Below are 25,567 nucleotides of genomic sequence, written 5' to 3'. Positions count from 1 at the left end.
TTCCATCATTACTAACAAATGAGATCAGAGGATAAACATGGAGAGGTGAATATGTAAATTCAAATGTTGAAATGTGTAATGTTCCCTCTATGTCTCAATTTCTCTTAGTAGGGGTCAAAATATTGTTTAAGCTCTCATCTAATCTAATATAGTTGCATAAAATTGAACTGACACTGTGGTTCCCAAGTAACTGGCTTCTAATGTTTACATTTGTCTTCATAAATATTAGGGATCACCTGCGGCCACACTGGTTTTGGCCAGGATGTCTTTGAGGCAGTGAAGACTACCTCAGAAGTGCTTGCATTTGTAGAGATTATCTTGGGTTCAACTGAGGGCAGGGAGCAAACAAGCAATAAACAAATAATGAACTACCTCATGGGTCAAGGGATGGCAGGAGCTACGCAAAACAGTGAGCAAGAAAGTAGAGGATATTCACAGACAGCGCGGGCCAAAGAGAGGCAGAGAGGCGTGGGACTCGGAGCCTGCCAGGACGGAGGGCTTTGGTTCCAAACAGCACATTCCCAAAGGCATCACTGAGATTCTAGCAGTGGAGCTGAAACTGGAGGGTAAAAGGGGCCAAACCCCCAGTCTCACGCACCTAAGGTCAGTCAGGTCAAGTCCTGCTAACCAGCATCATTTGAAAGGAGTCCACAGCTGAATGTCCGAACGGCAGTTTTTACGTAGAAGCCACCCTGATGTAACACAACCAAATCAGAAAAGGAAAACGTGTACTCCGATCACTAGCAACCCCCTGAATGTTTGTTACATCTGCTACATCGCGAATACATGTATTCTATAAAACTCCCCAAATGCATAGCCCAAACGCAGGAGTTTTTTTCCCAGTTTTAAATTAGCCCAAATTTCATCATGGCTAAAATTTTAAGACATAAAGTGAGTACTGAAACAGAATTTTAATCATATAGATGAATCACAACATGCATCTTTAGCTAGGCATGTATTATGAATAAGTCTAGTTTTCTACAGAGAATAATCACATGTTCTAATTACCATTTTGGTTATACGCATAATTAATAATATTCTGTCTTAATGGGACACGCTGAATCTTCAGTTATAAGCTTAACTATGCATACTGCCAAACCCAACTGTCAGCCGCACTGCCAAACAAAGGAATCCTGGCGCAGTGTTTGAGCTTGATAACAATATGCATATCTTTGTACATGATACAGTGGAAAAAATAATTGCTTTTTCTCTCAAATGTTTCTCCATACTAATTTTATGTTGATTGATGACTTATCCTGATTACACACATATATTCACATACACATATATAGATATAGCCAAATGATCTTATGAGCAACAAAAACACAAACATAAATGTGGCCCCAAACCCAAAGAAGGCAAAAGCATTTTGGCCAGGACTCACTGATTGTAAACTTTCATTCTCTCTTAGACAAGCTGTGTGGAGCTCAGACTTGAGAGTTGCGATGTGATTCCGGTGCGATGTCATTTCCTTCTCTAATGTAGAGATTCGAGTACTTGCAAGCTGGTAGACATCCATGAAACTTTTAATCATGGCCTTAAGAAATAAAAATAATGTCACATAAAGTTCAAATAGAGTTGTCCCCAAAGCAGAATGTCTGTAATTTGAAGGCAAAAATCATTAAAATTTAAAAATCAACAACTTTTACATCTTTTGGAAAATACAGCTGGACTTCACATTTTATACTGAAAATAGTCACTGAGAAAGCTTTGGTATGGGATGGGGAGATTGCTCAATGGGGAAGGTGTTTGCTATACAAGCATAAGAAACGGAGTTCAATCCCCAGCACCCATGCGAAAATTTAAACATTATGTCCCCATTTAAGGGGACACACTGGCCACCACCTACCCTAATACTCTGTCTTGGTGAATAGCCCCTGAGGAACACGTTTGACCACCATATGCACACACACATGTATACCCCCATGTATGTATACACACTTGCATACAGAAGTTCATACATGTGCATGTGTGTGGGCGCACACACACACACACACACACACACACACACACACGGGTGGGGCTGGAAAAATAATTGAGTCTTCATTCCAGAAGCTTTATTGAAATGAGATGTACTTTGCTCTATTGTTCTTTAAATTAGAACACAGGTTTTAAATATGGCACACTTATTGTCTGTACTAAAATTAAATGCAGGTTGTAACTTGACCTAAATTTCAATCTTACAAGAGATAACACAACGATTTATAAATAACATATTAATATTTCATAATGAGCTGAGTTAGTAAAACTTCCAATCTCCCTAACAAATGTTTTAAAACAAAAGAGCTCAGTTAATCCTGTGAGAAACTACTGATTCCTGTGCTGAGGGTGTAATTATGTCCACGTAAAACACGAGGTGTCCTCAGACACAACCTGCACGATAATAGCACAAGCAGGTGCTGGCTAACATCATCTTCCCTAAACAGAACAGATCTGGATGACTGAGCTCTGTATCACAGCTAAGCCACATTCTATGGACTTGTTCTTAAAAGAAATCTTCACTGAATTTTAAGCCCAAGGGATTCTATTATACCCTCCTCAACTAATCTTTCAAACTGTTTCAAATGTATCAACTTTAATTGAAACATTTCAAAGACATGTCCATAAAAACAGTACCATAGTGTTTATGAAGGAAATGTTCCTAGTAGACATATCGTGCAATGAGAGATAGCATCTAAGAATGTGCTGAACTGAGAAAGCCTTGAGAGACTGGGTATTTATTTTAGCAATTCTGAATGCTTGTAAAAAAATAATTTAGTGAACAAGTGAGAGCCAGTATTCAGTGTTTGAGAAGCAGAAGTAGGCAAGTTACTAGAAAATTTAGGGAGTTTACTTAATAAATTCCTATTGGCCCTCAAACATCCTTCTCAGATAGCATCCCTTTTAAGAACCATCTACCAAGCCCAGAAACAGTTGTTAGCTTCTGTCCCAGCTCCCTGTGGGCTGCTACACCAGCTTTGACTGTTGCGTTCACTGGCAACAGTTACTACTGTACATGTTTTTCTTCTTTACCAGACAAGCAGTCGGTGGAACCAGGCTCTGTCTTCACATCTGTATTCCCAAGAGGGTGTCCTCAGGGGTGTTTGTTTCAGTAAACGAGTGAAGGAACGACTTTTAAAGAATGTGTTAACCAAAAATTAGAAGAGATGAAAAACTACAATCCACCCTCTGGTATAAATTATCTCATAGAAAAGCAGAAAGACGCCTAGAAAGTACAATCTTGATGCTCAATCTAATGAATAAATTATTAATCACACTTTTTTCAAATTGGACAAAATATAGCTTTAGGTATAAAACAGAGTGCATAAGTGTAAGGTCAAATATAAATTCTCTGCCCAACAGTAAAATCAGGATATAACCTGGTATATGAGGAGCTATCTTATCACCTAGGCTACCCCACCTTGAGTCATTCCAAGACAAATTTATATCTCATGCTACCAAGGTATTTCCTGAGCACGTGTCAGAAGCATGTGATCCACGGATACAAATGAGGCTGTGGCTGCAGTTCAGGAGTGGACTGCATAAGGTTTGCATTTATCCCTGATGTGGCAAAAAATATCCCATTACATGTTTCTTCCTGTATCAAATCTCTCTTCATTAATATGTGTTCATTTCTCTTTACCATTGAAATTGTAAATCCACCCCGTTCTTACTGTTACATGTACAGCACTGTGTCCTCGGGAAATGCCACATGATCCCCAGGGCCTCCATCTTTCTCCCTTGTTACATAAAATAGGAATAAAAGTGACTCTCTGTCTAATTCTGAAACTGCTGGGAGGCCCAGAGTAGTAAATGCATACTGTTTGTTACTCGTTTACTGGAGTCAGGAGCTGGAGTACAGCTTTACTGCAGTTCTTTACAGTACTCATCTGGGGCAGACACTATCTTTAAGCTAATTTTCCAGGGTAAAGAGAAAGGACACAACCAAGCCAGCCATACAGTTGTGGGACTCAAATGGAGGGATATTTAAAGCAAAGCTTTTCTCCTGCCCCTTTAACTGTATTCTATCTCACATAAGAATAGCTTCTAAAAGTGATAAACTCCTGAATCACACTGTAATACTATTGTTTGACTTTTAACATCTGCAGTGAAATCCTAATGACATAACCTGACAGGTGATTCACATATCTGTGCATATACACAAATAGACAGTGCATATGAATATATGCTTTCTATAGATGTATCTGAATGTATAAGTGGCTGTAAGCATTCATAACTGTTTATTGAATGGGAATAGGAATTATTGAATGTGAATGAAAATTATTGAATGAGAATGGGAATTATTGAATGAGAACGGGAAACACTGAATGAAAATAGGAATTATTGAATGAGAAGTGGGAATTATTGAATGAGAATGGAAATTACTGAATGAGAAGGGAATTATTCTTCAATCAACAAAATCCCCCTAGATTGTCATTTTACTTTTATGTCATCAAAAAAAATTCAGCTTTGACTATTTTGAGATGAAACAGTTCAACATTCCTGCATCCTAAATTTGTAGAAAGTATTTCCTAGATTCTCAGATGTAAAAGTAAACACATAATATGAGATTCTTCAAAGCTCTTTTTCTTTTTAACATAAAGCATTTAAAGACATAGCAAATAGCTCTCTCAGCTTGCATGAAGGCTGGGTTTGACCCAGTACCACAATGAGCAAACCATGAAGTTCAGGACGACAGTGAAGTCCGTTCCTTATCAGGGAAAATGGTGCCCACTGGTATACAACATAAAAATAGCGATCTGAAGTCAGGGCTGGGGAAAACGGGGAACAAGCACCTCATGGCCCCCGATCAATCTTCTGGAGCCGACCCTCTCAGGGCACACCCTGCCCCGACATCACAGAAGGAAGACACAGAGCAGCAGGAGACTGTCCAGCACGCACGGAATCTGAGTGCCCTGTGTTGCCTCTCACTCTAGGGACTTTGAGAATACCCTGCAATGAAATCTGTACCTCGGGGGCTCCCACAGACATCTAAGACAGGGGGAAGGTTTCAGAACCTAAAAGGTAAAAGTCATTTTAGAGATAATATGTAGCAGTATTAACAATTGATATTAACAAGGTGTGAGAAGCCAGAGTATAAAGTCTCCCTCTGCCTCCCTCATGTTTCTACTGCTGTGGCAAAGCAACAGGACCAAAAGCAACCTGGAGAGGAAAGGAGTTTTTTATCTCGGATTTCTCAGGTCATCGTCTATAACTGAGGGATGTTAGGGAAGGGGACGGAGGCAGGAACCTGGAAACAGGGAACTGCAATGGAGGCCATGGAAGGTGCGCCTTTATGGTTTGCTTCTCACAGCTTGCTCAGCCTGCTTTCTTCCTTTCTTTTGGTTTTTTTTAAGTTAGTTAATTTATTTACTTTACATCCTGATTGGAGTTTCCCCTCCCTCCTCTCCTCCTATTCCTTTCCCTTCACCTCGCACCTCTCCCACGGACCTCGTCAGCCTGTTTTCTTATTCGATCCAGGACCCAGGGTGGTACCACACCCAGTGGGCAGAACCCTCACATATCAGTCATTAATCAGGGAAATGTTCCAATTCAACCTTGTATCAATTTGACACAGAACTAGTCAATACACCATCCATTCATTTTAAGGAAAGATGTGTATACTTTAGAATACAAAATATTCTAAATTTAAAAAAAGGCAAATGTTATTTGAGGACAAAAACATGTTTTTCTATTTTATGTGCTGCCTCCAGATTATGAAACAGTCAGACTTCAATGCTGAACATCAGAGAAACGCATCCACTAGAGCCCTGAAGGTAAGAAAAGAAATTAGTGGAAAAATCTTAAAATTTGAACACTAAAGTATTACACCTTTTGTCTATACTATTGAACAACTGGGAAACAAAAATCTCTGACTTTTCACCTAAACTTACATTTTTTTCATTTCTATGTTCTAAAAGACACAGGGTAAAACAAATATGCCAAACATTAAATATATAATATATAATTAATAGCCACAAAAAATAAATCCTATGCTATAAAGAATGTATGTAAATTAAATGAGTATTAAATACATGAAAAGATATTTACTACACTATGCATCCTAGACACTTAAGTAAATGTTATCTATGATGATAACTATGTCAAATTAGGAAGATTAGTGTATCAACTCATCAAAGTTAAATATTTCTGAGGAATATCAGAATGAGACATGAGGTAAAATATTTTAAATATATTTATGTACATAGTGAAATGGGTCCTTTCTGCAGAACTATCTAAGGTCTAATCAATAGTTATATGTTGCAGCAAAACATCTCGATCTCACAATTATAACATGCTTATACCTTTATATCCAATTTTCTGGATATATATATATATATATATATAAATATATATATCAATTCACACGAAATGAATCAGAAAATAGAAATACAAATGAAAGCAGCAATTCAAAGGATCAATGAGACAAGGAGTTGATATGTTAAAAAGATTGATAAAATTGACAAACCTCTCTAGCCAAACTAACCAAAAGAGAAAGGAGAAGACCCAGATTAATAAAGTCAGGAACAAGGAGGGGAAACTATAACTGAAACTGAGGAAACTCAGAGAAGCATAAGAACATACTTTAGATCTATTAACCAATCAGTACACTGCAACGTCTAATAGAAATGGATGGACTTCAAAGGGCACATGGCTGTCTTATTGCCATGTTGCTACTGCTGTGATGAAACACCATGACCAACCCAACTAGGGGAGGAAAGGCTTACACTTCCACATCACTTTCGTCATTAAAAAATATCAGGATAGGAATTCCAACAGGGCAAGGACCTAGAGTCAGGAGTTGACACAGAAACCATGAAAGAGGGCTGCCTACTGGCTCGCATGTATCAGTTTTCTCTGCCTGCTTTCCTATAGGACCCTGGATCATTGTAGGATATAAAAAACATGCCAGCAAGCATGGTGGGTAGAGCAGGTTGAGACGCAGGAGACTCAGTGGGCACACACCTGAGGCTTAGGTCACTCCCTGCTCCCTGCCAGACTCCTGACTTAGAACATCTGCCATGTTCTTCACCTAAAAGAAACGTGTCCTATAGTCATGTAGGCCCAAAACAGAGGTCTCCATGCTAATAAGGTACCTAGAGGCCCAGAAGGCTTAGCCAATAAGCTTCCTTTCCCAGACATTCCTCCCTGCAAAATCTCAGGCCCATCCTGAGAAAGGGGTTATATATCCATTTTCTGCCATAAACAGCTAATAAACTATATAGTTAAACACAGACTGATGCTTTCATCAAGACCCTCCATGAAGAACCTGGGAAAGGCCTTTATCTACAGACCCACAGCTCTACTCTCCCATGGAAGGTCCATCAGCGTTTCCAGCCTGCCTTGCCAAGCTAAGGACAGTCACCCCTGGAATAAGCCGAAGTTTCTCCACCACCACAACACCCCTCTGGGCTAGCCACTGTTCCCAGCCTGTGGGCCCCCAATTCTGCTCCTCCATGACTCCCAGCAGTGTCTGGATGTCTAAGAGTCAGAGAACCCCATAGCTCTGTCATCATCACAGGCTGGGATAAGCACAGTCAAACTCCCCAGCATTCCACCTCCCCAAGGGGCTATGTCCAGTGGTGGGGCAGACACGAACCCACAGACCATTTCCCCGGAGGTAGTCCCACCCATAATGCACCCCCCATAATGCATCATGAGTTTAATAAAAGACCCTACAAACCTGACTACAGCTGGCTCTTATAGAGGCTTTTTCTCATTTGAGACTCCCTTCTCTCTAGCATGTATCAAAATGACATAAAATTAGCCAGAACAATGACCTACCAAAGTTAAATGAAAATGGTGAAAATAATTTAAGTAGACCATAATGACCAATTAGATACAAGCAGTAATTTAAAACCTCTTAGCTTAAATACAAATGGAACTGAAAGATACAGCACAGAATTCTACGAGACCTTCAAAGAACTAACACCAATACTCCTCAAATTAATCTGTAAAGTAGAAAAGTAATACTTCTAAATTCTTCTGGGAAGCAAGACAAACATCCAACAAAAGGCTAATCTCTCCAATGAACATAGATGTAAAAATTTTTCAAGAACATATTTGCGATCTGGAATCAAGAAACATCAAAACTTTACCCACCATCATAAGGTTAACTTTATATGAAGGATGCATGGATGGTTCCACACACGTAAATCAATAAATATGAAAAATATAATCCACCACATAAATAGACTTTAGGACAGATGCTACATGATTATCTCATTAGATGAAGAAAGGCCTTTGACAAAATCCAACATTCTTACACGCTGGTGTATCTAGGGATGTGGGGCACATAACTCAACAAAATAAAAGCATGTGCAATAAGCCCACAAGCCAACATCATGGTAACTAGAAAAAAAATCTTCAAGCATTTCTACTAAAGACAGGAACAAGACAGTGATGTCTCCATTCATGTTCAATAAAGTACTTGAAGATTTAGCCATAGTAATAAGGCAAGTAAAAGGGATAAAATAAGTAAAAATAGGAAAGGAAGAAGTCAATGCATCATTAATTGCACATAAGATTGCATATATAAATGGTTCTAAAGAGTCAACCAGAAAACCTCTACCCTTGATAAACACACTCATCAAATAACAGGATACAAATTCCATAGTTTTCCTAGACAAATGACAAACATGCTGAGAAAGAAATCAGGGAAACAATCTGATTACAGTAGCCTCGAAAGATAAAATATATTGGAACAAATCTAAGGAAGTGAAAGATTTGTATCACAAAAACCTTAAGATAGTGAAAAAAATTAAGGATGATTCCAGAAGATGGAATTTTTCCCATGTTTGTGATTGGTGTGGTCAGTACTGTGAAAATGGCCATCCTACAAAAAACAGTGTAATGCCCATAAAAATTCCAGTGAAATTCTTTAAGGAAATTGAAAAGGCAATCTTAAACTTTATACATAAAAACAAGAAAACCAGGATTTCCAAAACACTCCTGAAAAATAAAAGAATTGCTGGAGTTGCCACCATCTCTGACTGTAAGTTATCCAACAGAGCTACAGTAATAAGAATCGCATGGTACTGGCATAAAAACAGACACACTGATCCATGGAGTGTAACTGAGGACATCCTTATCACATCACTAGCTGTGAGAGACATCCTAACAAGACTCACAATGAGGTGTCCGCATACCTACATGTATTTAGAAACTGACATCTATGAGTACAACTAGCAGGAAATAAGGCTATGAACTCAAATGTTACTGGGAAAGCACAGCAGCAGTGATCACACACTGCTGGGGAGAATGGAAAGCAGTCAGTCATTCTGGAAAATATTCTGAGCATTTACCACACAGAACACCTAGGACCACACAACCAGGACACAAATGTTCATAGCAGCATGTTTATATGTGGTGGTCAGAAACTGGAGACAACGAAACACCCTTTAATGGAGGAGTGACAAAGACGACAATCTACTGATACATGTAAATTTTTGGATGGACTTTAAGAGCATTAAAGTGATTGAAAACAAGTCGATATCGAAAGGTCATATCCCTAGCACATACATGGTCACCTGATAGTATGGTTGAGAAACATACATATAAACTATATCCCATATATGTCAATTTTCTCGATTTGAGGACTGTCCTAATGCTTCAGGAAACACAGCGCTGAGAAAACGGATAGAGGGGACACAGTAACTTCTAATACGACCTCGAATTTCCTGTGAATCCATAATTAGTCCAAGACTAAGAAGCAATTTGCAATAATCTAATGTTTATAAAGATAATTGGTCTTCTGGGTTTAACTCTGTCATAGACATTTCTGGCTTGGGTGGTAAACTAAATGCGGAAAAAGCATAAATTCAGTGTGAAGCTTTACAGCTTCTGAGTGAGCATTTTGTATGTATATACATTGTATATACTGTGTGTGTGCGTGTGTGCGCGCGCGCACGTGTGTGTGTGTGTGTGTGTGTGTGTGTGTGTGTGTGTGTGTGTGTGTGTGTGTGTGTGTGTATCCAAGTTCATTTCCCTCTTTGGCATTTGAAATGGCCCCAAACTTGACTTATCTCATCACTGGAGATTTTTCCAGCATCATCTTTGAAGGATGTAATACAGTAGCTCCTCAGGTATGGGAAGGGCCTCATGGGAAACCATGTTCAGCAGAGCTGCAGAATACTTCTGCAGCCAACTTTTTTAGAATGATGTTTTCTTTTTATCTTGTTTGGACTCTAAACTTTTTTCTGGCTTCCACTCAGCCGTAGCATATACAACTTAAATGTGCCAAAAATAAAATCAACTCTCTTTCAAATATGTTATTTTCGATCAGAATTGAACCAGAGCCAATTTTTAAGGCTAAGTGCAGATGCTAGATTGATGGTGATTACTGCTTTTATTATGTTGGAGGTTACCATAATGGAGTACTAAAGGGATAATGACATGTACAGAAGAAATCACGTTAGCTTCCTATCTGAGTACAGAGGAGGGGCCGAAGAATAACTGAAGACTTGGGGAAAAGGGTTTTTATTAGAAACCATTGCATATGGACACAAAGCCATGAAAACCATCAATAATCTTGGAAAAATTCAGAGTAGTACGTTTCTCGGAGGATACTGTCAGATCAATAACAGCCACAACATAGCAGTAATAATAAATTACCTTGCTTTGGAAGCTTAAAATTTTAGGTATCTACAAGATGCTTGTTATATAATAAATAATAGCTTGCCAGTGGGCTTAGTAATGTGTTGCAAAACGGAACGTAATAAGCAGAGGATGGTGCAACTAGCAGATGACATGGAATTGTGACGTGTAATGAAGAGACCTGACCTCATTCCTTTAGCTCTCAAAATTGTCATGGTCACCGTTTTAAGCACCTTTGACAGCATTAGGCATTTTATGATGAAGATGATTAAGGTTGTTTGGGATTCCATTAACATGTGGAATAGAAACACTGTGTAAAAGCATACAAGGAGTTTTATTCCATTGTGATGGTGGGATCTGGAATTCAGGTAGTTAAACGTCAAAATCATAGCACACTGTGGTAATATATAGGAGTGCCACACGAACTTATGACAAATGAAAGTTTGTTCCTTGGAGATCATACACTTTGCTCTCCAATTCCTACTAGTAACAGACCTGTGTGGGATGATTTACACTACTCACTCACGGGGACATTCCTGAACTCAGCTTGCTTTCTGCGAAAGCATGTATCATCCCTATCTATGCATCATCTTTGAGTACCTAGGTTCTAGGTGGTTAAAAATAGAGGGCTTTAAGTCAGCCGAGGCCCTGCTAACCTGGGTGTCCTTGAAAGCAAATAGATTATCACTCAGTAGAAAAGCAAATCAGGGTAAGGGCAACACATTGTGAAAGGTAAGAATGGCTGCTGTACTCAGTGATGAGAGAAGGCTTCCAGAGCTAATCCTGAAGCAAGACATTAATGGAAGAATGGAGACTTGTGAAGCTTTGAAGTGAAGGCAGACATACAAAGTAAAGGGGCAGCCGGCACAGGTCTGGGACACTGGATTCATCATCATGTTCAAGTCGGAGCCCAAAAGTTTGTGTTGCTCTATATCAATGAATGACACAGGAACCCAGTGGCCCAGAGCATAAGGAGCCCAGAACCAGCAACAAGTATGGGCTGTCAAGGCAGCAAGGGGGCATTCAGCTGTACACAGACACAGACAGCAAGTTTAAATTTGCCCGCAAGCAGGGGAAAGGGGCACATTTTATAATCATACTGAAATTAAACGGATAAAACACTAATAGAGCATATTACATCAAGAAAAGAACCCAAACATCTACTTTAAAAGAAAATCTACTTTGACAGGAGATTCAAAGCAAGGTTTGTGACACATCTAGCCCCTTTCCAGATCCTTTTTGCTTCCCAAATATTCCCAGCATCCGTGTTGGCGATTGCTGTTTCCCATTTGTTTCTCATGGTGACTTGGGTTTCTTCTACTTTACCCTCACAATGTTCATTCACCCTAAGTCATCCCAGCCAGTTATCTACTACCACAGGGATAGAGAGGAAGTTCCCTACAGATGACTTCAGCCTAAAATTAAGAACATATAATGCTATATGGTTCATCATTATAGAGATAATGGATCTGAGTTCAGTGGTAATGTACACTATTTTCAATGTGCCAAATTGGCACTTTTAATAAATATCTGAGCTTTAATAAAGAATATTTTATTTTCCAGAAATCTCTGATTATATCTTTTGTAAACCCAACAATGTGATACCCAGAACTTCTATATGCCTCTTTTTTTTTAATGTATATACATTTTTTTATTAACTTGAGTATTTCTTATTTACATTTCGAATGTTATTCCCTTTCCTGGTTTCTGGGCAAACATCCCCCTAACCCCCCCTTCTATATAGGTGTTCCACTCCCCATCCTCCCCCCATTGCCGCCCTCCCCCCAACAATCACGTTCACTGGGGGTTCAGTCTTAGCAGGACCCAGGGCTTCCCCTTCCACTGGTGATCTTACTAGGATATTCATTGCTACCTATGAGGTCAGAGTCCAGGGTCAGTCCATGTATAGTCTTTAGGTAGTGGCTTAGTCCCTGGAAGCTATGGTTGCTTGGCATTGTTGTTCATAAGGGGTCTCGAGCCCCTTCAAGCTCTTCTAGTTCTTTCTCTGATTCCTTCAACGGGGGTCCTATTCTCAGTTCAGTGGTTTGCTGCTGGCATTCGCCTCTGTATTTGCTGTATTCTGGCTGTGTCTCTCAGGAGCGATCTACATCCGGCTCCTGTCAGCCTGCACTTCTTTGCTTCATCTATCTTGTCTAATTGGGTGGCTGTATATGTATGGGCCGTATAACATTCAAAATGTGGGGCAGGCTCTGAATGGGTGTTCTTTCTGTGTCTGTTTTAATCTTTGCCTCTCTATTCCCTGCCAAGGGTATTCTTGTTCCCCTTTTAAAGAAGGAGTGAAGCATTCACATTTTGATCATCCGTCTTGAGTTTCATTTGTTCTAGGGATCTAGGGTAATTCAAGCATTTGGGCTAATAGCCACTTATCAGTGAGTGCATACCATGTGTGTTTTTCTGTGATTGGGTTACCTCACTCAGGATGATATTTTCCAGTTCCAACCATTTGTTTATGAATTTCATAAAGGCATTGTTTTTGATAGCTGAGTAATATTCCATTGTGTAGATGTACCACATTTTCTGTACCACATTCCTCTGTTGAAGGGCATCTGGGTTCTTTCCAGCTTCTGGCTATTATAAATAAGGCTGCTATGGACATAGTGGAGCACGTGTCTTTTCTATATGTTGGGGCATCTTGTGGGTATATGCCCAAGAGAGGTATAGCTGGATCCTCAGGCAGTTCAATGTCCAATTTTCTGAGGAACCTCCAGACTGATTTCCAGAATGGTTTTACCAGTCTGCAATCCCACCAACAATGGAGGAGTGTTCCTCTTTCTCCACATCCTCGCCAGCATTTGTTGTCACCTGAGTTTTTGATCTTAGCCATTCTCACTGGTGTGAGGTGAAATCTCAGGGTTGTTTTGATTTGCATTTCCCTTATGACTAATGTTGAACATTTCTTTAGGTGTTTCTCAGCCATTCGGCATTCCTCAGCTGTGAATTCTTTGTTTAGTTCTGAACCCCATTTTTTAATAGGGTTATTTGTCTCCCTGTGGTCTAACTTCTTGAGTTCTTTGTATATTTTGGACCTCTATCTGTTGTAGGATTGGTAAAGATCTTTTCCCAATCTGTTAGTTGCCGTTTTGTTTTAAGAAAAGTGTCCTTTGCCTTACAGAAGCTTTACAGTTTTATGAGATCCCATTTGTCGATTCTTGATCTTAGAGCATAAGCCATTGGTGTTTTGTTCAGGAAATTTTTTCCAGTGCCCATGTGTTCCAGATGCTGCCCTAATTTTTCTTCTATTAGTTTGAGTGTATCTGGTTTGATGTGGAGGTCCTTGATCCACTTGGACTTAAGCTTTGTACAGGGTGATAAGCATGGATCGATTTGCATTCTTCTACATGTTGACCTCCAGTTGAACCAGCACCATTTGCTGAAAATGCTATCTTTTTTCCATTGGATAGTTTTGGCTCCTTTGTCAAAAATCAAGTGCCCATAGGTGTGTGGGTTCATTTCTGGGTCTTCAATTCTGTTCCATTGGTCTATATATGCCTCTTTGATAATTCTTGCATAGCTATTTCTTCTGAATTGAAGCATTTCTCCACTAGAGGGAAGACTGAAAAGAGTCAAGAAGCAAATGAAACTTACAATGCTCACAAAGTTCCTGAAACTTACAAGGTTTAGAAGGACCCTCCTCAAGGTTATTTAAGCAGTGTCAATTGCTGGGAGTAGAAGAAAATAAAGTTGTCTTCAAGGATGCAGTTTTTGTGATTTGCCATTCATGCTGGAGTGAACTTTCCACTGATAGAGCGTCCTTTGTGTCATCCATGACCTGAAAGTAACCCTTTACCAAGATTACCATAAAATTCAAAATTTTCTTGTAGCTATTTAGAAATAAATGTTGCCCATTAATATTTTGCTATAGGGACCTATTGGTTCAAGGTATTTTTGACCCCAACTAAAGCAACAAATTTACTTTCTATGCACAATTAAAGAAAAAAACACAGTAAGTTTGCTATGAAATCCCATGTAAGTTCTTGATGTGCAGGATGGCAGAATTTAATTAACCATCAAGAACACAGCAGTTGAATAGAGGTTGAAACAGTAATGTGTGACACTGTGTGTAGTCTGTTTTATAGTCTGAGTTCCCTTCCTATGACGCCTCAAAGTCCTTACAGCCAGTACACTTCATAGTTCAGGAGTTCTCAGAGTTTGGGAATATGAGAATACACCACATAGTAATTAATAAATATCAGGAAAGAGAGCAGCATTCTCAATTAAAAACTCAAACCTGGCCAGCATTAGTTTTGGAGTAAAATCTGAAAAGGGATCATGTAAGTATCTTTACCATCATATTATATCTAGTGTAATTATTCAGATATTTTTGCCCATATAATTTTGGGAGTATCTGACACTTAGAATTTTTGATGTGAGGTTGTAGGTCTGAGTGATGAAAATAATTCTTGTCTTCAAAATACATAGATTAATTGAACTTGATATACATAATCATTTTATAGGCGTGTGTTTCAGTAGAGTATATGCAAATTCACATTTAAAGCAAAAGGATTATACTAAATCACTTAGTAATTCATGATTAAATAGCTAAATGATATTTACCTAGTTTTAAATGTTTAAAGACAAATCAGGTCTTACCATCTGGACAGTAACCAATAGTATTGTTGGTTGTTTATAACATTTGAGAGGTTTATGGGCCCCCATTGGGTACTGAGGGGGGATTTTTTGATAGCATATGACATCTAGTTGGGGTATTGCCTCCCTTACATTTAAAAGGTAAGTCAATTTAAACTACACACACAGGGGGCTGGAGAGATGGCCCAGTGGTTAAGAGCTATGACTGCTCTTCCAGAGGTCCTGAGTTCAATTTCCAGCAACCACACAGTGACTCACAACCATCTGTAATGGGGATTGGATGCCCTCTACTGGTGTGTCTGAAGACAGCTACAGTGTATTCATATACATGAAATAAATAAATAAATGATTAAACTACACACATTCACATATAAGCTTTTGTGAGGCTTTTTCTAAAGGTCTTTAGAGTTACTTATCCCTCCCCATATACCCTCCTCTACTTGCATGTAATCATAAAACAGAGGTAAATCCAGTTTGCACTAAATTGGAAGTTTTATTTCTATTGACTAGCTTTTATTATCCTGGAAGGTGCTACGGACACTACCAGAGGAGAAGAGCAATCAGTCTTGCCCAGTTATGAATCCTGCCTTGCAAGCACGAGTTACTAGTGCAGTGGTGGTGTGAGTGTTACACGAGTGACCAGTCACTTTTTAAACTAGGACTTAAGGCATGCCGCATGAGATAGAACCTAACACTGTCAATACACCCAAGAGCCTGTTAGCTGGATGAGCCAAAGGCCCTAGGGGGAACTTATTATTACTCTGCTAAATGGACTTAGTAGTAACTCCTAATTTCTTACTGCTACAGTCATAATCAGTCAATCACTCGACCTTCATCAGACTTCTCTTTGCAGTAGATAGTAATTAATGTAGAACCCCACAGTGGCCAATAGGCAGAGAATGAGAAACATCAGAATGCTCAGTCCTAAACAGACATCCCTCCCCCTCAAGGTTTGAGGATTGAAGTGGAAGAGAGGGCAGAAAGATTATTATAAACCAGAGGTAATAGATGACTTCAAGGAGATATATGCACACACACACACACCCATACACACACACACATGTACACACACATACACATACATTTACATACACACATATACACATACATATATACGCACACGTATACACACACATATATGCATACACACATACATATATATATACACACACACATATATATACACACACATACACACATACATATGTGTGTGCTGTTGTTGCTGCTGTTACTTTTGAAGAAACTTAAGAAACCAATTTATTAAAAATAATTTTTACTCTTACTTTTTAAATAAATGGATTATATATATCTATCTATCTATATATATGGACATGTGGGTACGTTGGTGTGTGTGCACAGATATGTGGTGGACAGAGGGCAGCCTTGGACATTGCATCAAAGGAGCAATTTTGAAATAGGGAATTATTGGCCTAGAGCCTAAGCCTGCTGGCAAACTAGCCGCAGGGCTCCTTCTGTCTCGGCACTGGGATTACACGTGTGTGCCACTGCATTTGAGTTTTACCATCAACTTCAGGGATCAAACCCAGCCCTCATGCTTGCTCAGCAACCATTTTCACAATTCATCTCCTTATCCTGCCCCCTGCTTTCCTGAAGACTGCAATTCTGATCCTTGTAAGGTGAAATCTCAACTTACTTTTACTTTGCATTTCTCTGGCTGCTAAAGAAGTTAAACAAACATTTGTTGGCCATTTGTACTTTGAGTGCTGTCCACTACATGGGTGAATTTAATGAGCTGTTTGGTTTTTGTTGTTTAGTTTTTATTTCTTTGTATATTCTAGATATTAATCTTCAAATGTATATACAACTAGAAAATATTTCCTTCCATTATACAAGATGTCTCTTCATTTAATTAACTCTTTCCTTTGCTATGTAGAAGCCTTTTAATTTCATGAGGTCCCATTTGTCAGTTGTGGGCCTTATTTCCTGAGAAATCATAGTGCCAAGCATAATGTCCTAATCAAGGACTGTCCCTAACAGTTCTAGCTCTCACACTAAGACTGTGATCCATTTGGAACTGTATTTTTATGGAGTGATGGATAAGATACACTGTCATTCATTGCACATAGATATCCAGCTTTCCCAGAACTGTTTATTGAAGAGGCTGTCTTATCTCCAGGGTGTGGCTATAGGTGTATGGGTTCCTTTACTCAGTTTGATGATCTACATGACTATTTTTGTGCTACTACCATGCTGATTTTGTTATTGTGTCTTGTTCCGTAGTATGATTCGAAGTCAGAAATCAAGCAACCACCATGACCCCGCCCCTTAGGACTGCTGTGTCTATCCAGGGTCTTTTGAACTTCCATAAGACTCTTTCTAATTCTATGAAGAAATAGCATTTGCATTTTAAAGACTTACTTTTATTATTTTTAACTATGTGTATGTGTATGTCTACGTGTGTGTGTGTGTGTGTGTGTGTGTGTGTGTGTGTGTGTGTGTGTGTACATAAAGCCAGAGGCATCATATCCCATGAATCTGTAACTATAGATGGTATAAACTGCCTTACATGGGTGCTGGGAACTGAACTCCGGAGCTTTTAACCACTGATCTATCTCTCCAGTTTTGTTTTGTTTTTTTTTAACGTTCTTTTTTCTTTTTGAGACACAGACTCTCTATGTAGCTCCTCTATGTAAATAAACCAGGCCACCTTTGCAGTCACAGAAATCTACCTAGATCTGCCTCCCAAATGCTGAGGTCAGAGGTCTGCCACCACACCCAGGATAACATCAGAGTTTGATAGAGACAACATTTGTAAAGCACACATTTGCACAATGCTTCTAGTCTGTAAACATGGGAGCCTTTCCATCTTCTAGGGTCTTCAGTTTCTTCATCTGAAACCTTTTATTGTGAGGTCTTTCCACTGCCTCGGTTAAGTTTCTTCCATGGAAATTTTAGGCAGTTTTGAACAAGATTCTTTTCCTAATTCCCTCCTCAGCATGCATTCCAATGTTACTCACGAAGACTACTTAATTTTTATGTTAATGTTCTATTGTGCCATTTTGATGAAGTTGTTGATCAGTTACAAATGCTTCTGAGTCTCATGTGACACAGAATCATATCATACCTTGATTTCTTCTTGCCTATCTGTATCCCTGTTTCCTTCTCTTGTCTTATTGCTGTGTCTACGATGTCAAGACTATATTGAGTGTGAGTGGGAAATTAGAAACCTTTGTCCCTTTACCTGATTTAATGGAAATGTTTTAAGGTTCCCCCCTTTTTGTATGATAATGGTTCCTAGCTGATGGTATATAGCCTTTCTTCAGTTGAGACGTGTCCCTTCTAGTCCTAATCAATTTTTGATTTTTTAATAATATTCATACTGAGAGCTGTGAGGAATTGCTCATTGTGTGATTTGATTTTCATCAAACATGGAGATTAGTGATAGTGAACATTTTTTATACATCTATTAGCCACTGTACGTGTTCTCCAGGGAAGTATACATGCAGGCCTTTGGACATGTTTAAATTGGGTTTCCCGGTTTTGTACTACAGAGTTATGTGTGCTTCTTACTGTAAACATTAATGCCTCATTATTCAGAGGCTTATATTTTCTCCCATTACATATGTTGCCTTTTCATTTGGTTGACTGCTAGCCTTGCAGAATATTTTAAAGATTTATTATTTTATAATCCAGCATTTATCTCATCTTGGGGGTGACCAGAAAATTGAGGAGATGTAGAGGAATTTTAATTTGTCAATATGGCTGCTGTGACAAGGGATCACAAGCAAAGATATGATCCAGATGGAATACAGATACACCCTAGATTAAAGTATGATCTGGCTTAGTACACACTTTTAATCCCAAACAATGTAGGTAAAGTTAGTCTGCAGAAAGGAGCAGAAATATTTGAAAGTGATGTTTAATTTAAATGTATACAAAGTTATGAATCAGAGAAAAATTTGGCACAACGAGTCAGAGATAGGATATGCCCAACTCTCATGAGAATAGGAGAAGGAACAAAGAGAAAGAGGAGGGAGAAGTTTTACAGAGACAGGCCACAGGTGAAGACAGATAGGCCAAAGAGTGAGAAGGAGCCAGAAGACAAGTACAGATTGCCAGAGTTAGTTTGAGGCCAAGCAGAACAAGTCAGTTAGGAGAGAAGCCAGTTTAAATCAGTCAGCTAGAAGAGGCATTTGAGCCTAAACAGCTGAGTTGAACCAGCCAGCCAGAGTTCAGAATGAGCCAGAAAGGGTGAGCTTATTCAGTAGTAAACCTTCAAGACAATTACATCTGGCAAATAAAAGATACATTTACAAGGAAACAAAGACATGGGAGACGTCTAGTGAATGGGAATGTTAGAACTGCACTATCAGAATGTCACAACCACTAGCGGAAGGTTCTAAACAACTATAGGCAAAGACTTCTAAACTCATTTAAGTTAGATATCTAATGGGATGCGTTATGACAGATGAATTAGGGTTAGAGTACCTGGACATAATAAGGAATCTGAACACTAAAGGAGAGACATGCAGACACGTGTACCTTTTGAAGTGATGCAACAGGAAGCTCATGTCATCACCATACGAAGTATTTCCCTATAAATATCAACTCAAAAGTTTTGAATCTCTCTCTCTCTCTCTCTCTCTCTCTCTCTCTCTCTCTCTCTCTCATCTCTAGCTGGCCTTGAACTCAATAAGTAGTCAAAAATGACCTCAAACTGCTAATTCTGTGTCCAACTCCTGGGTGCAGGATTCCAGGCCCGTGCCACCATAGCTGGTTTATACAGGATAGGAGTCAGGGTTTTGTACTTGCTAGACAAGCAGTCTGCCAACATTTGTTCTCGCTTAATATTGTTTCAAGTATTCATCACAGCACAGAACGTCTGACATGGAAGATTACAGAAGACACGATGGTTATGGGACCAGCTATACGCTAGTTATAGAACAAGAGTGTGCAGGGAGTGCAGGGAGGAATTGAGGGTGAGTATGATTAAAATATTGTGTAGTTGTATGAAATTACCAAAGAATAAAATTTTAAAGATTCATTATATATATATGTATGTATATATATAATATATATTAAATGAGTATGTCACCACATGTAGGTGTATGTGTGTATGTAAGTATGTAAGTGTATGCACCAGGTATATGCTGTGAAGGTGAGAAGGAGCCAGCTCCCCTAAAACTAGAGTCACAGGCAGCTGTGAGTTGTCATGTAGGTGCTGGGAACAGAACCCAGGACCCAGTAAGTGCTCTTAACCACTGAGCCATCTCTGCAGACACTAGGAAGCCTTTGATGTAGTCCCACTTATTTATTTTTGCACTTGTTGCCTATGCTCTTGGAACATTCTCAAAACATAGCTACCTGGTTAGTGTCAAGGAGGTTTTCTACTTTTTTCTAAAACTTTTCTTCTAGGGCTTGAAAGTTTAATGTAGGTGACCGTTTCATGTTGATTTTTCCTATGGCATAAGTCAGGGGTCCATTTTATTCTTTATTCTTGTACATGCAATTATGGGCGCATAAGCACGTGGAGGTGGCAGGGATCCACTTACTTCTGCCTTTTCATTGCTGGGATGACAAGTGTATATCTCCAAGCCCAGCTTTTTTATGTGGGTGAGGAGGATTGGATTCAGGTCCTCTCACAAGCACTTTACCAACTGAGCTCTCAGCTCCAACTTTATCCTTTTGAATATGTATATTCGCAATAACTATTTAAGCTCTGATTCCGGCAACTCCATGTTTAATAAGTGAAGAAAGAAAGGTTAGCCACTGTGGGAAGATTCAGGGTCACATTAGCTTTTCTCTTCAATTCAAATACACACACACACACACACACACACACACACACACACGCATGCATGCATATGATAACATGTTAAATATATTTAAGAGCGATGCCCTGCTTCAGAAAATTGAAGGCATCTGTGGAATTACTGAAGAGATGGCTTCTGTGTGGAGTCTTGGACTGAGTGATTTACTGCACCTCCCTCTGTCCTTAAGTTGCATATTCATTGCTGTATTTCCTCCAACTGCTGTCACTTAAATTGTCATGGAGAATAGGGCAAATCAGGGTCAGTTTATATAAGCGCCATCAATCTGCAGAACTTCATCAGTCTTTATTTCAAGGCATTATGCAAAGAAAACTGACATTAAGAGAGTCTTAACTGACAGCAAATGAAATCAATCAGCAAATCACTAAGCCATAATAAACTCACTCAATTTGCAGATAACCCTTCCTGTTCCAGGTCTTCACCTAGGCAGTCCATCAAACGAGAGGACAAAGTGAAGAGCAATTCTGGTTGTAGCACTTGAGAGTTCAAGTGCTCACGGCCTTCAGGCTCTTAATAATGAGCCACAAAAGGTGTTAGCTGGTAAGGTTACACTTGTACTTAAAATTGGCTTCAAAAACGAGGGATAAAAAGAGAAAGGCTCAAGTTTAGGCTTTAGTTTTGGGCTTTTTACATTAATGGTAAGCATGGCATCGTTCCTTGGTTTCTCTGTCAGGACCGCCTACAATTCAAAAGTGCAGTGCAAAAAAAAATCTACGCTTTTTGTTATGTCCTTTTGCTGTTTTGCTAAGTGCATGTCAAATATTTCACACATAGAGAAATATCACCACTGTTCCACAGAACTGGAATGCAAAATCCAAACAAAAAAAAAATGTAAACTCTGCACACAGCAGTAACAAAGGAGGGTTAGAAGAAAATAAGAAAAGAGTGATGATGGCTGAAATCTCACCATAAAGACACAAGTGTGTGCTGAGCACTGGCTACATCTTGGCAATGACTTTAGACTCCTAGAGTGAAACACTGCAGTTGCTGAGTATTCTGTTCTTTTGAAGGCACGTGCGAGCATGTTCTCCATCCAAAACTACCAGAAGTTAGTCACAAAGACATTCCTTGGTGTATTTAGGTCACTGCTCCAGACCTTTAACATCTCAGCCCACCGTAGGTTCTGTGCACACAGCACTTCCTCGTGTGGAAAGCACCTTCATGTGCCCATCATCCCATCCATCTTCCCACAGCCCTGTGAGCCAAAGCAAGACAGCCTTCGTCACCTTTCCAGAGGGGAAGTGGAAGCTCAGTGATGCTCGTGGACTTGCCAAGATGGTTAAATTGCAGAGCCAGGACTTTGGCCCAGGTATTCCGACTCTCCACATGATGCCCTTGCTCCCTAGAAAGTAGAATTATTCTGTCCTTTCCAAATGCCATGCTGTTAAGGAACTAACTACCATCCTATCAACATGATGTTGTAGCATAGTCGGTGATAAACAGAAGACTGTAGCCTCGCGGCTGCCAATTCCCACAGTCTGGTTTGTTTGTTTGTGTTGGATAAGAGCATCTTAACCATAGTTGGACACTCAGGCATCGTATACTTGACCCAGGAACCTAAACCAAACAGTAAAGAAAACCATTTCAGGCATGCCACACGCTCATCAAAGTCACCCCAAGATGGGCTAGAATGGGTATCCACTGCACAGACGAAGAAACCGATGTTCTGGAAGAAGGAAGCGCCAAGAGCCCTGGGAAATGGTGACTGTGGGACAGAAGCCCAGTGGCACTGTTGGCAACCCAAGAACAGTAACCATATTTTCTCTTTCCAAGGGATAAAGCTGTGTCCCATGAGGAGGACAGTGGTTGAACAAACTAGTGGAAATTCCTGCTACAGGCAACTGTGTCCAGAAAGAACTGTGTTCAATCAGTTCCATAGCTGGGCACACAGCCTCCTCAAACTTCCTTCCATATACCCATTCTCCTTAGATCTTAATTTCGTCCTAATTATTTTTCTTTAAAAAAAAAAGAAATGACTAAATTAGCTTACTTTGTAGAGCATACCCATTTTAAAGCATTCCTAGCATTGTGTAGTGTTACTTCAGGGCGCTGACACCAGGCCATTCGGATTACACAATCCAGCAGGCATGTGTGCAGCAGGCAAGGAGCGATGGGCATCTATGAAACAGCAGCAGAAGCTGCAGCGACACCATCCTTTGCTCTCACGCGTCAGGTTATTTTTTTCAAAAGATAAGGACAGATGAAATGCCCCAATGGGTGTGTGTGGATTAAATCCCCAGTCTGAACAGTGACCAGACAGTGAAGGACAAAATACCATATGCATTAAATATTTCTTAAAGCATAAACTGAGCAGCACTTAACAGACGGTTTCTGGTGAGTGGTGTTCAAGACTACATTTTATCAGTGGGTTAATGAAAGGTACCTTATCATAGCAAGTCATTTGAAATAAAACAGAAAAACTAAGGGAAACAGGTAGCATATTATCTTGTAAAACTCGTGCTTAGAAACAAAAAGGTAACTAAGTTTGCTGGGTTAAAGATAATGTTTACAAAACAGTATGTATGCCCTTGTTATGATTTACATATGGAAATGCAATATAATATAAGTGATACTTGTTTATGAGTTTCCATTTATGGCTAAAATAACAAGAAAGGCATAAAGGTTAACTCTGGCTGTCTGAATGCCAAATCTCAGATGATCTTATATTTCTTTCAGATTCACTGGGGTGTAATTTTTTTGTCAGGATCTGGTACATCTTTCTTAATTGTTTTAAAAACTCAGAATTTAATGTTAGCAAATTTTCTAGCAAATTACATTATTTGAGACAAATGTCACTATATACACAGGCATATAATACTGTTATAAGATTACAATGTATGTTATAAACTAATGAACTAGAGCAATAAAATTTTTAGTCAGAAATATTTTTATTTTAAAAAGTAGTGCTTGTTATATTTAACCTGATTTTCACTCAAAGTGGCTCGTTTTCATGTTTAAAAAGGTAATAGCCCTCTGAAAATTCATGTATGCAGATGGGATGACACGAAGAGAAAAGTATCAAGATGGCTCAGTCTTATAAATGAGATTGTCTAACATCTCTTAATTTCTAAGAATGCTGAAAAACATAGAAGTTTCTCACAGAGTGATTAACAGGCTGCAGCACTAAAGTGCAGAGAACCACGGAGAGTCCACACAGATAACCGTAGCTACTTACTCTCGGGCAGGTTAAGTACCATTTGCTTCATGCTTCTTCAAATAAAAAATCAAAAGGTTTCTTTCAGAATGTTCTTTATCAATATCAATTTTAAAAATATCTTGAAGGAATATAAAAATAATTGTATTCTGAAAGTCATGAGCAAAAACCCCGTGAACAAGGTCTGCAATGACATTACAGTTTAGGAGCAATTAAAGGATTACTGCATCCACAGGGGAGGCTATATTGTTTGAAAATCTTTATAAATAAGAGGTTTCAAATGAAGACTCTCTAATGAAGTACTCATAAACACATAGTTATGAAATGTACTACATTTCTAGAGGTAGCTATTATACACTAAGTCTTAAAACAGTTTCATTAGACAGATTGAAAGATTCTGTTTTTAAACAGTATAAGCCTAAACATAAGACACAAGAACCAAGTCATTTAGAAGCATGCACAACTGTGACAAAAGCTGAGTCCTGGTGTCCCTGACAAGCATCTGAAATAACTTCACCCCTGTGTACTGTGAGCTCCCTGTGCAGTGTGAGCTCCCTGTACAGTGTGATCTCCCTGTGCACTGCGAGCTCCCTGTGCGGTGTGAGCTTCCTGTGCGGTGTGAGCTCCTGTGCAGTGTGAGCTCCTGTGCTCTGTGAGCTTCCTGTGCAGTGTGATCTCCCTGTGCACTGTGAGCTCCTGTGCTCTGTGAGCTTCCTGTGCAGTGTGATCTCCCTGTGCACTGTGAGCTCCCTGTGCAGTGTGAGCTCCTGTGCTCTGTGAGCTTCCTGTGCAGTGTGAGCTCCCTGTGCAGTGTGAGCTCCTGTGCTCTGTGAGCTCCCTGTGCAGTGTGAGCTCCCTGTGCAGTGTGAGCTCCCTGTACACTGTGAGCTCCTGTGCTCTGTGAGTTTCCTGTGCTCTGTGAGCTTCCTGTGCACTGCGAGCTCCTGTGCACTGTGAGCTCCTGTGCAGTATGAGTTCCCTGTGCAGTGTGAGCTCCCTGTGCACTGTGAGCTCCTGTGCAGTGTGAGCTTCCTGTGCAGTGTGATCTCCCTGTGCAGTGTGAGTTCCCTGTGCAGTGTGAGCTCCCTGTGCTCTGTGAGCTTCCTGTGCAGTGTGAGCTCCCTGTGTACTGTGAGCTCCTGTGCAGTGTGAGTTCCCTGTGCACTGTGAGCTTCCTGTGCACTGCGAGCTCCTGTGCACTGTGAGCTCCTGTGCACTGTGAGCTCCTGTGCAGTGTGAGTTCCCTGTGCTCTGTGAGCTCCCTGTGCTCTGTGAGCTTCCTGTGCAGTGTGATCTCCCTGTGCACTGTGAGCTCCCTGTGCAGTGTGAGCTCCTGTGCTCTGTGAGCTTCCTGTGCAGTGTGAGCTCCCTGTGCACTGTGAGCTCCTGTGCTCGGTGAGCTCCTGTGCTCTGTGAGCTCCCTGTGCAGTGTGAGCTC

At 39.8% G+C, this 25,567-nt stretch overlaps 1 protein-coding gene across 12 annotated transcripts in view; it reads right to left on the bottom strand.

Annotated features, from left to right (window-relative positions):
- Ccdc171 (coiled-coil domain containing 171) overlaps positions 1–25,567 on the bottom strand; it is a 483,978-nt gene that overhangs the window by 182,213 nt on the left and 276,198 nt on the right. For 9 of the 12 annotated variants that reach the window (XM_039110657.2, XM_039110659.2, XM_063288312.1 and 6 more), the window contains one exon: positions 1,385–1,537. The exons of 2 other annotated variants lie outside the window; for them this stretch is intronic. In XM_039110657.2, the coding sequence (XP_038966585.1) occupies positions 1,385–1,537 (153 nt within the window). Of the gene's footprint in view, positions 1–1,384; positions 1,538–25,567 lie in introns of those variants that run through there. One more of the 12 variants, XM_063288316.1, reaches the window with a different exon arrangement.

This window comes from Rattus norvegicus, chromosome 5 (genome assembly GCF_036323735.1).
Source record: "Rattus norvegicus strain BN/NHsdMcwi chromosome 5, GRCr8, whole genome shotgun sequence".
NCBI lineage: Eukaryota > Metazoa > Chordata > Mammalia > Rodentia > Muridae > Rattus > Rattus norvegicus.
Note: the sequence above shows the minus strand (reverse complement) of the source record. Positions and strands in the feature narration are given on the sequence as shown.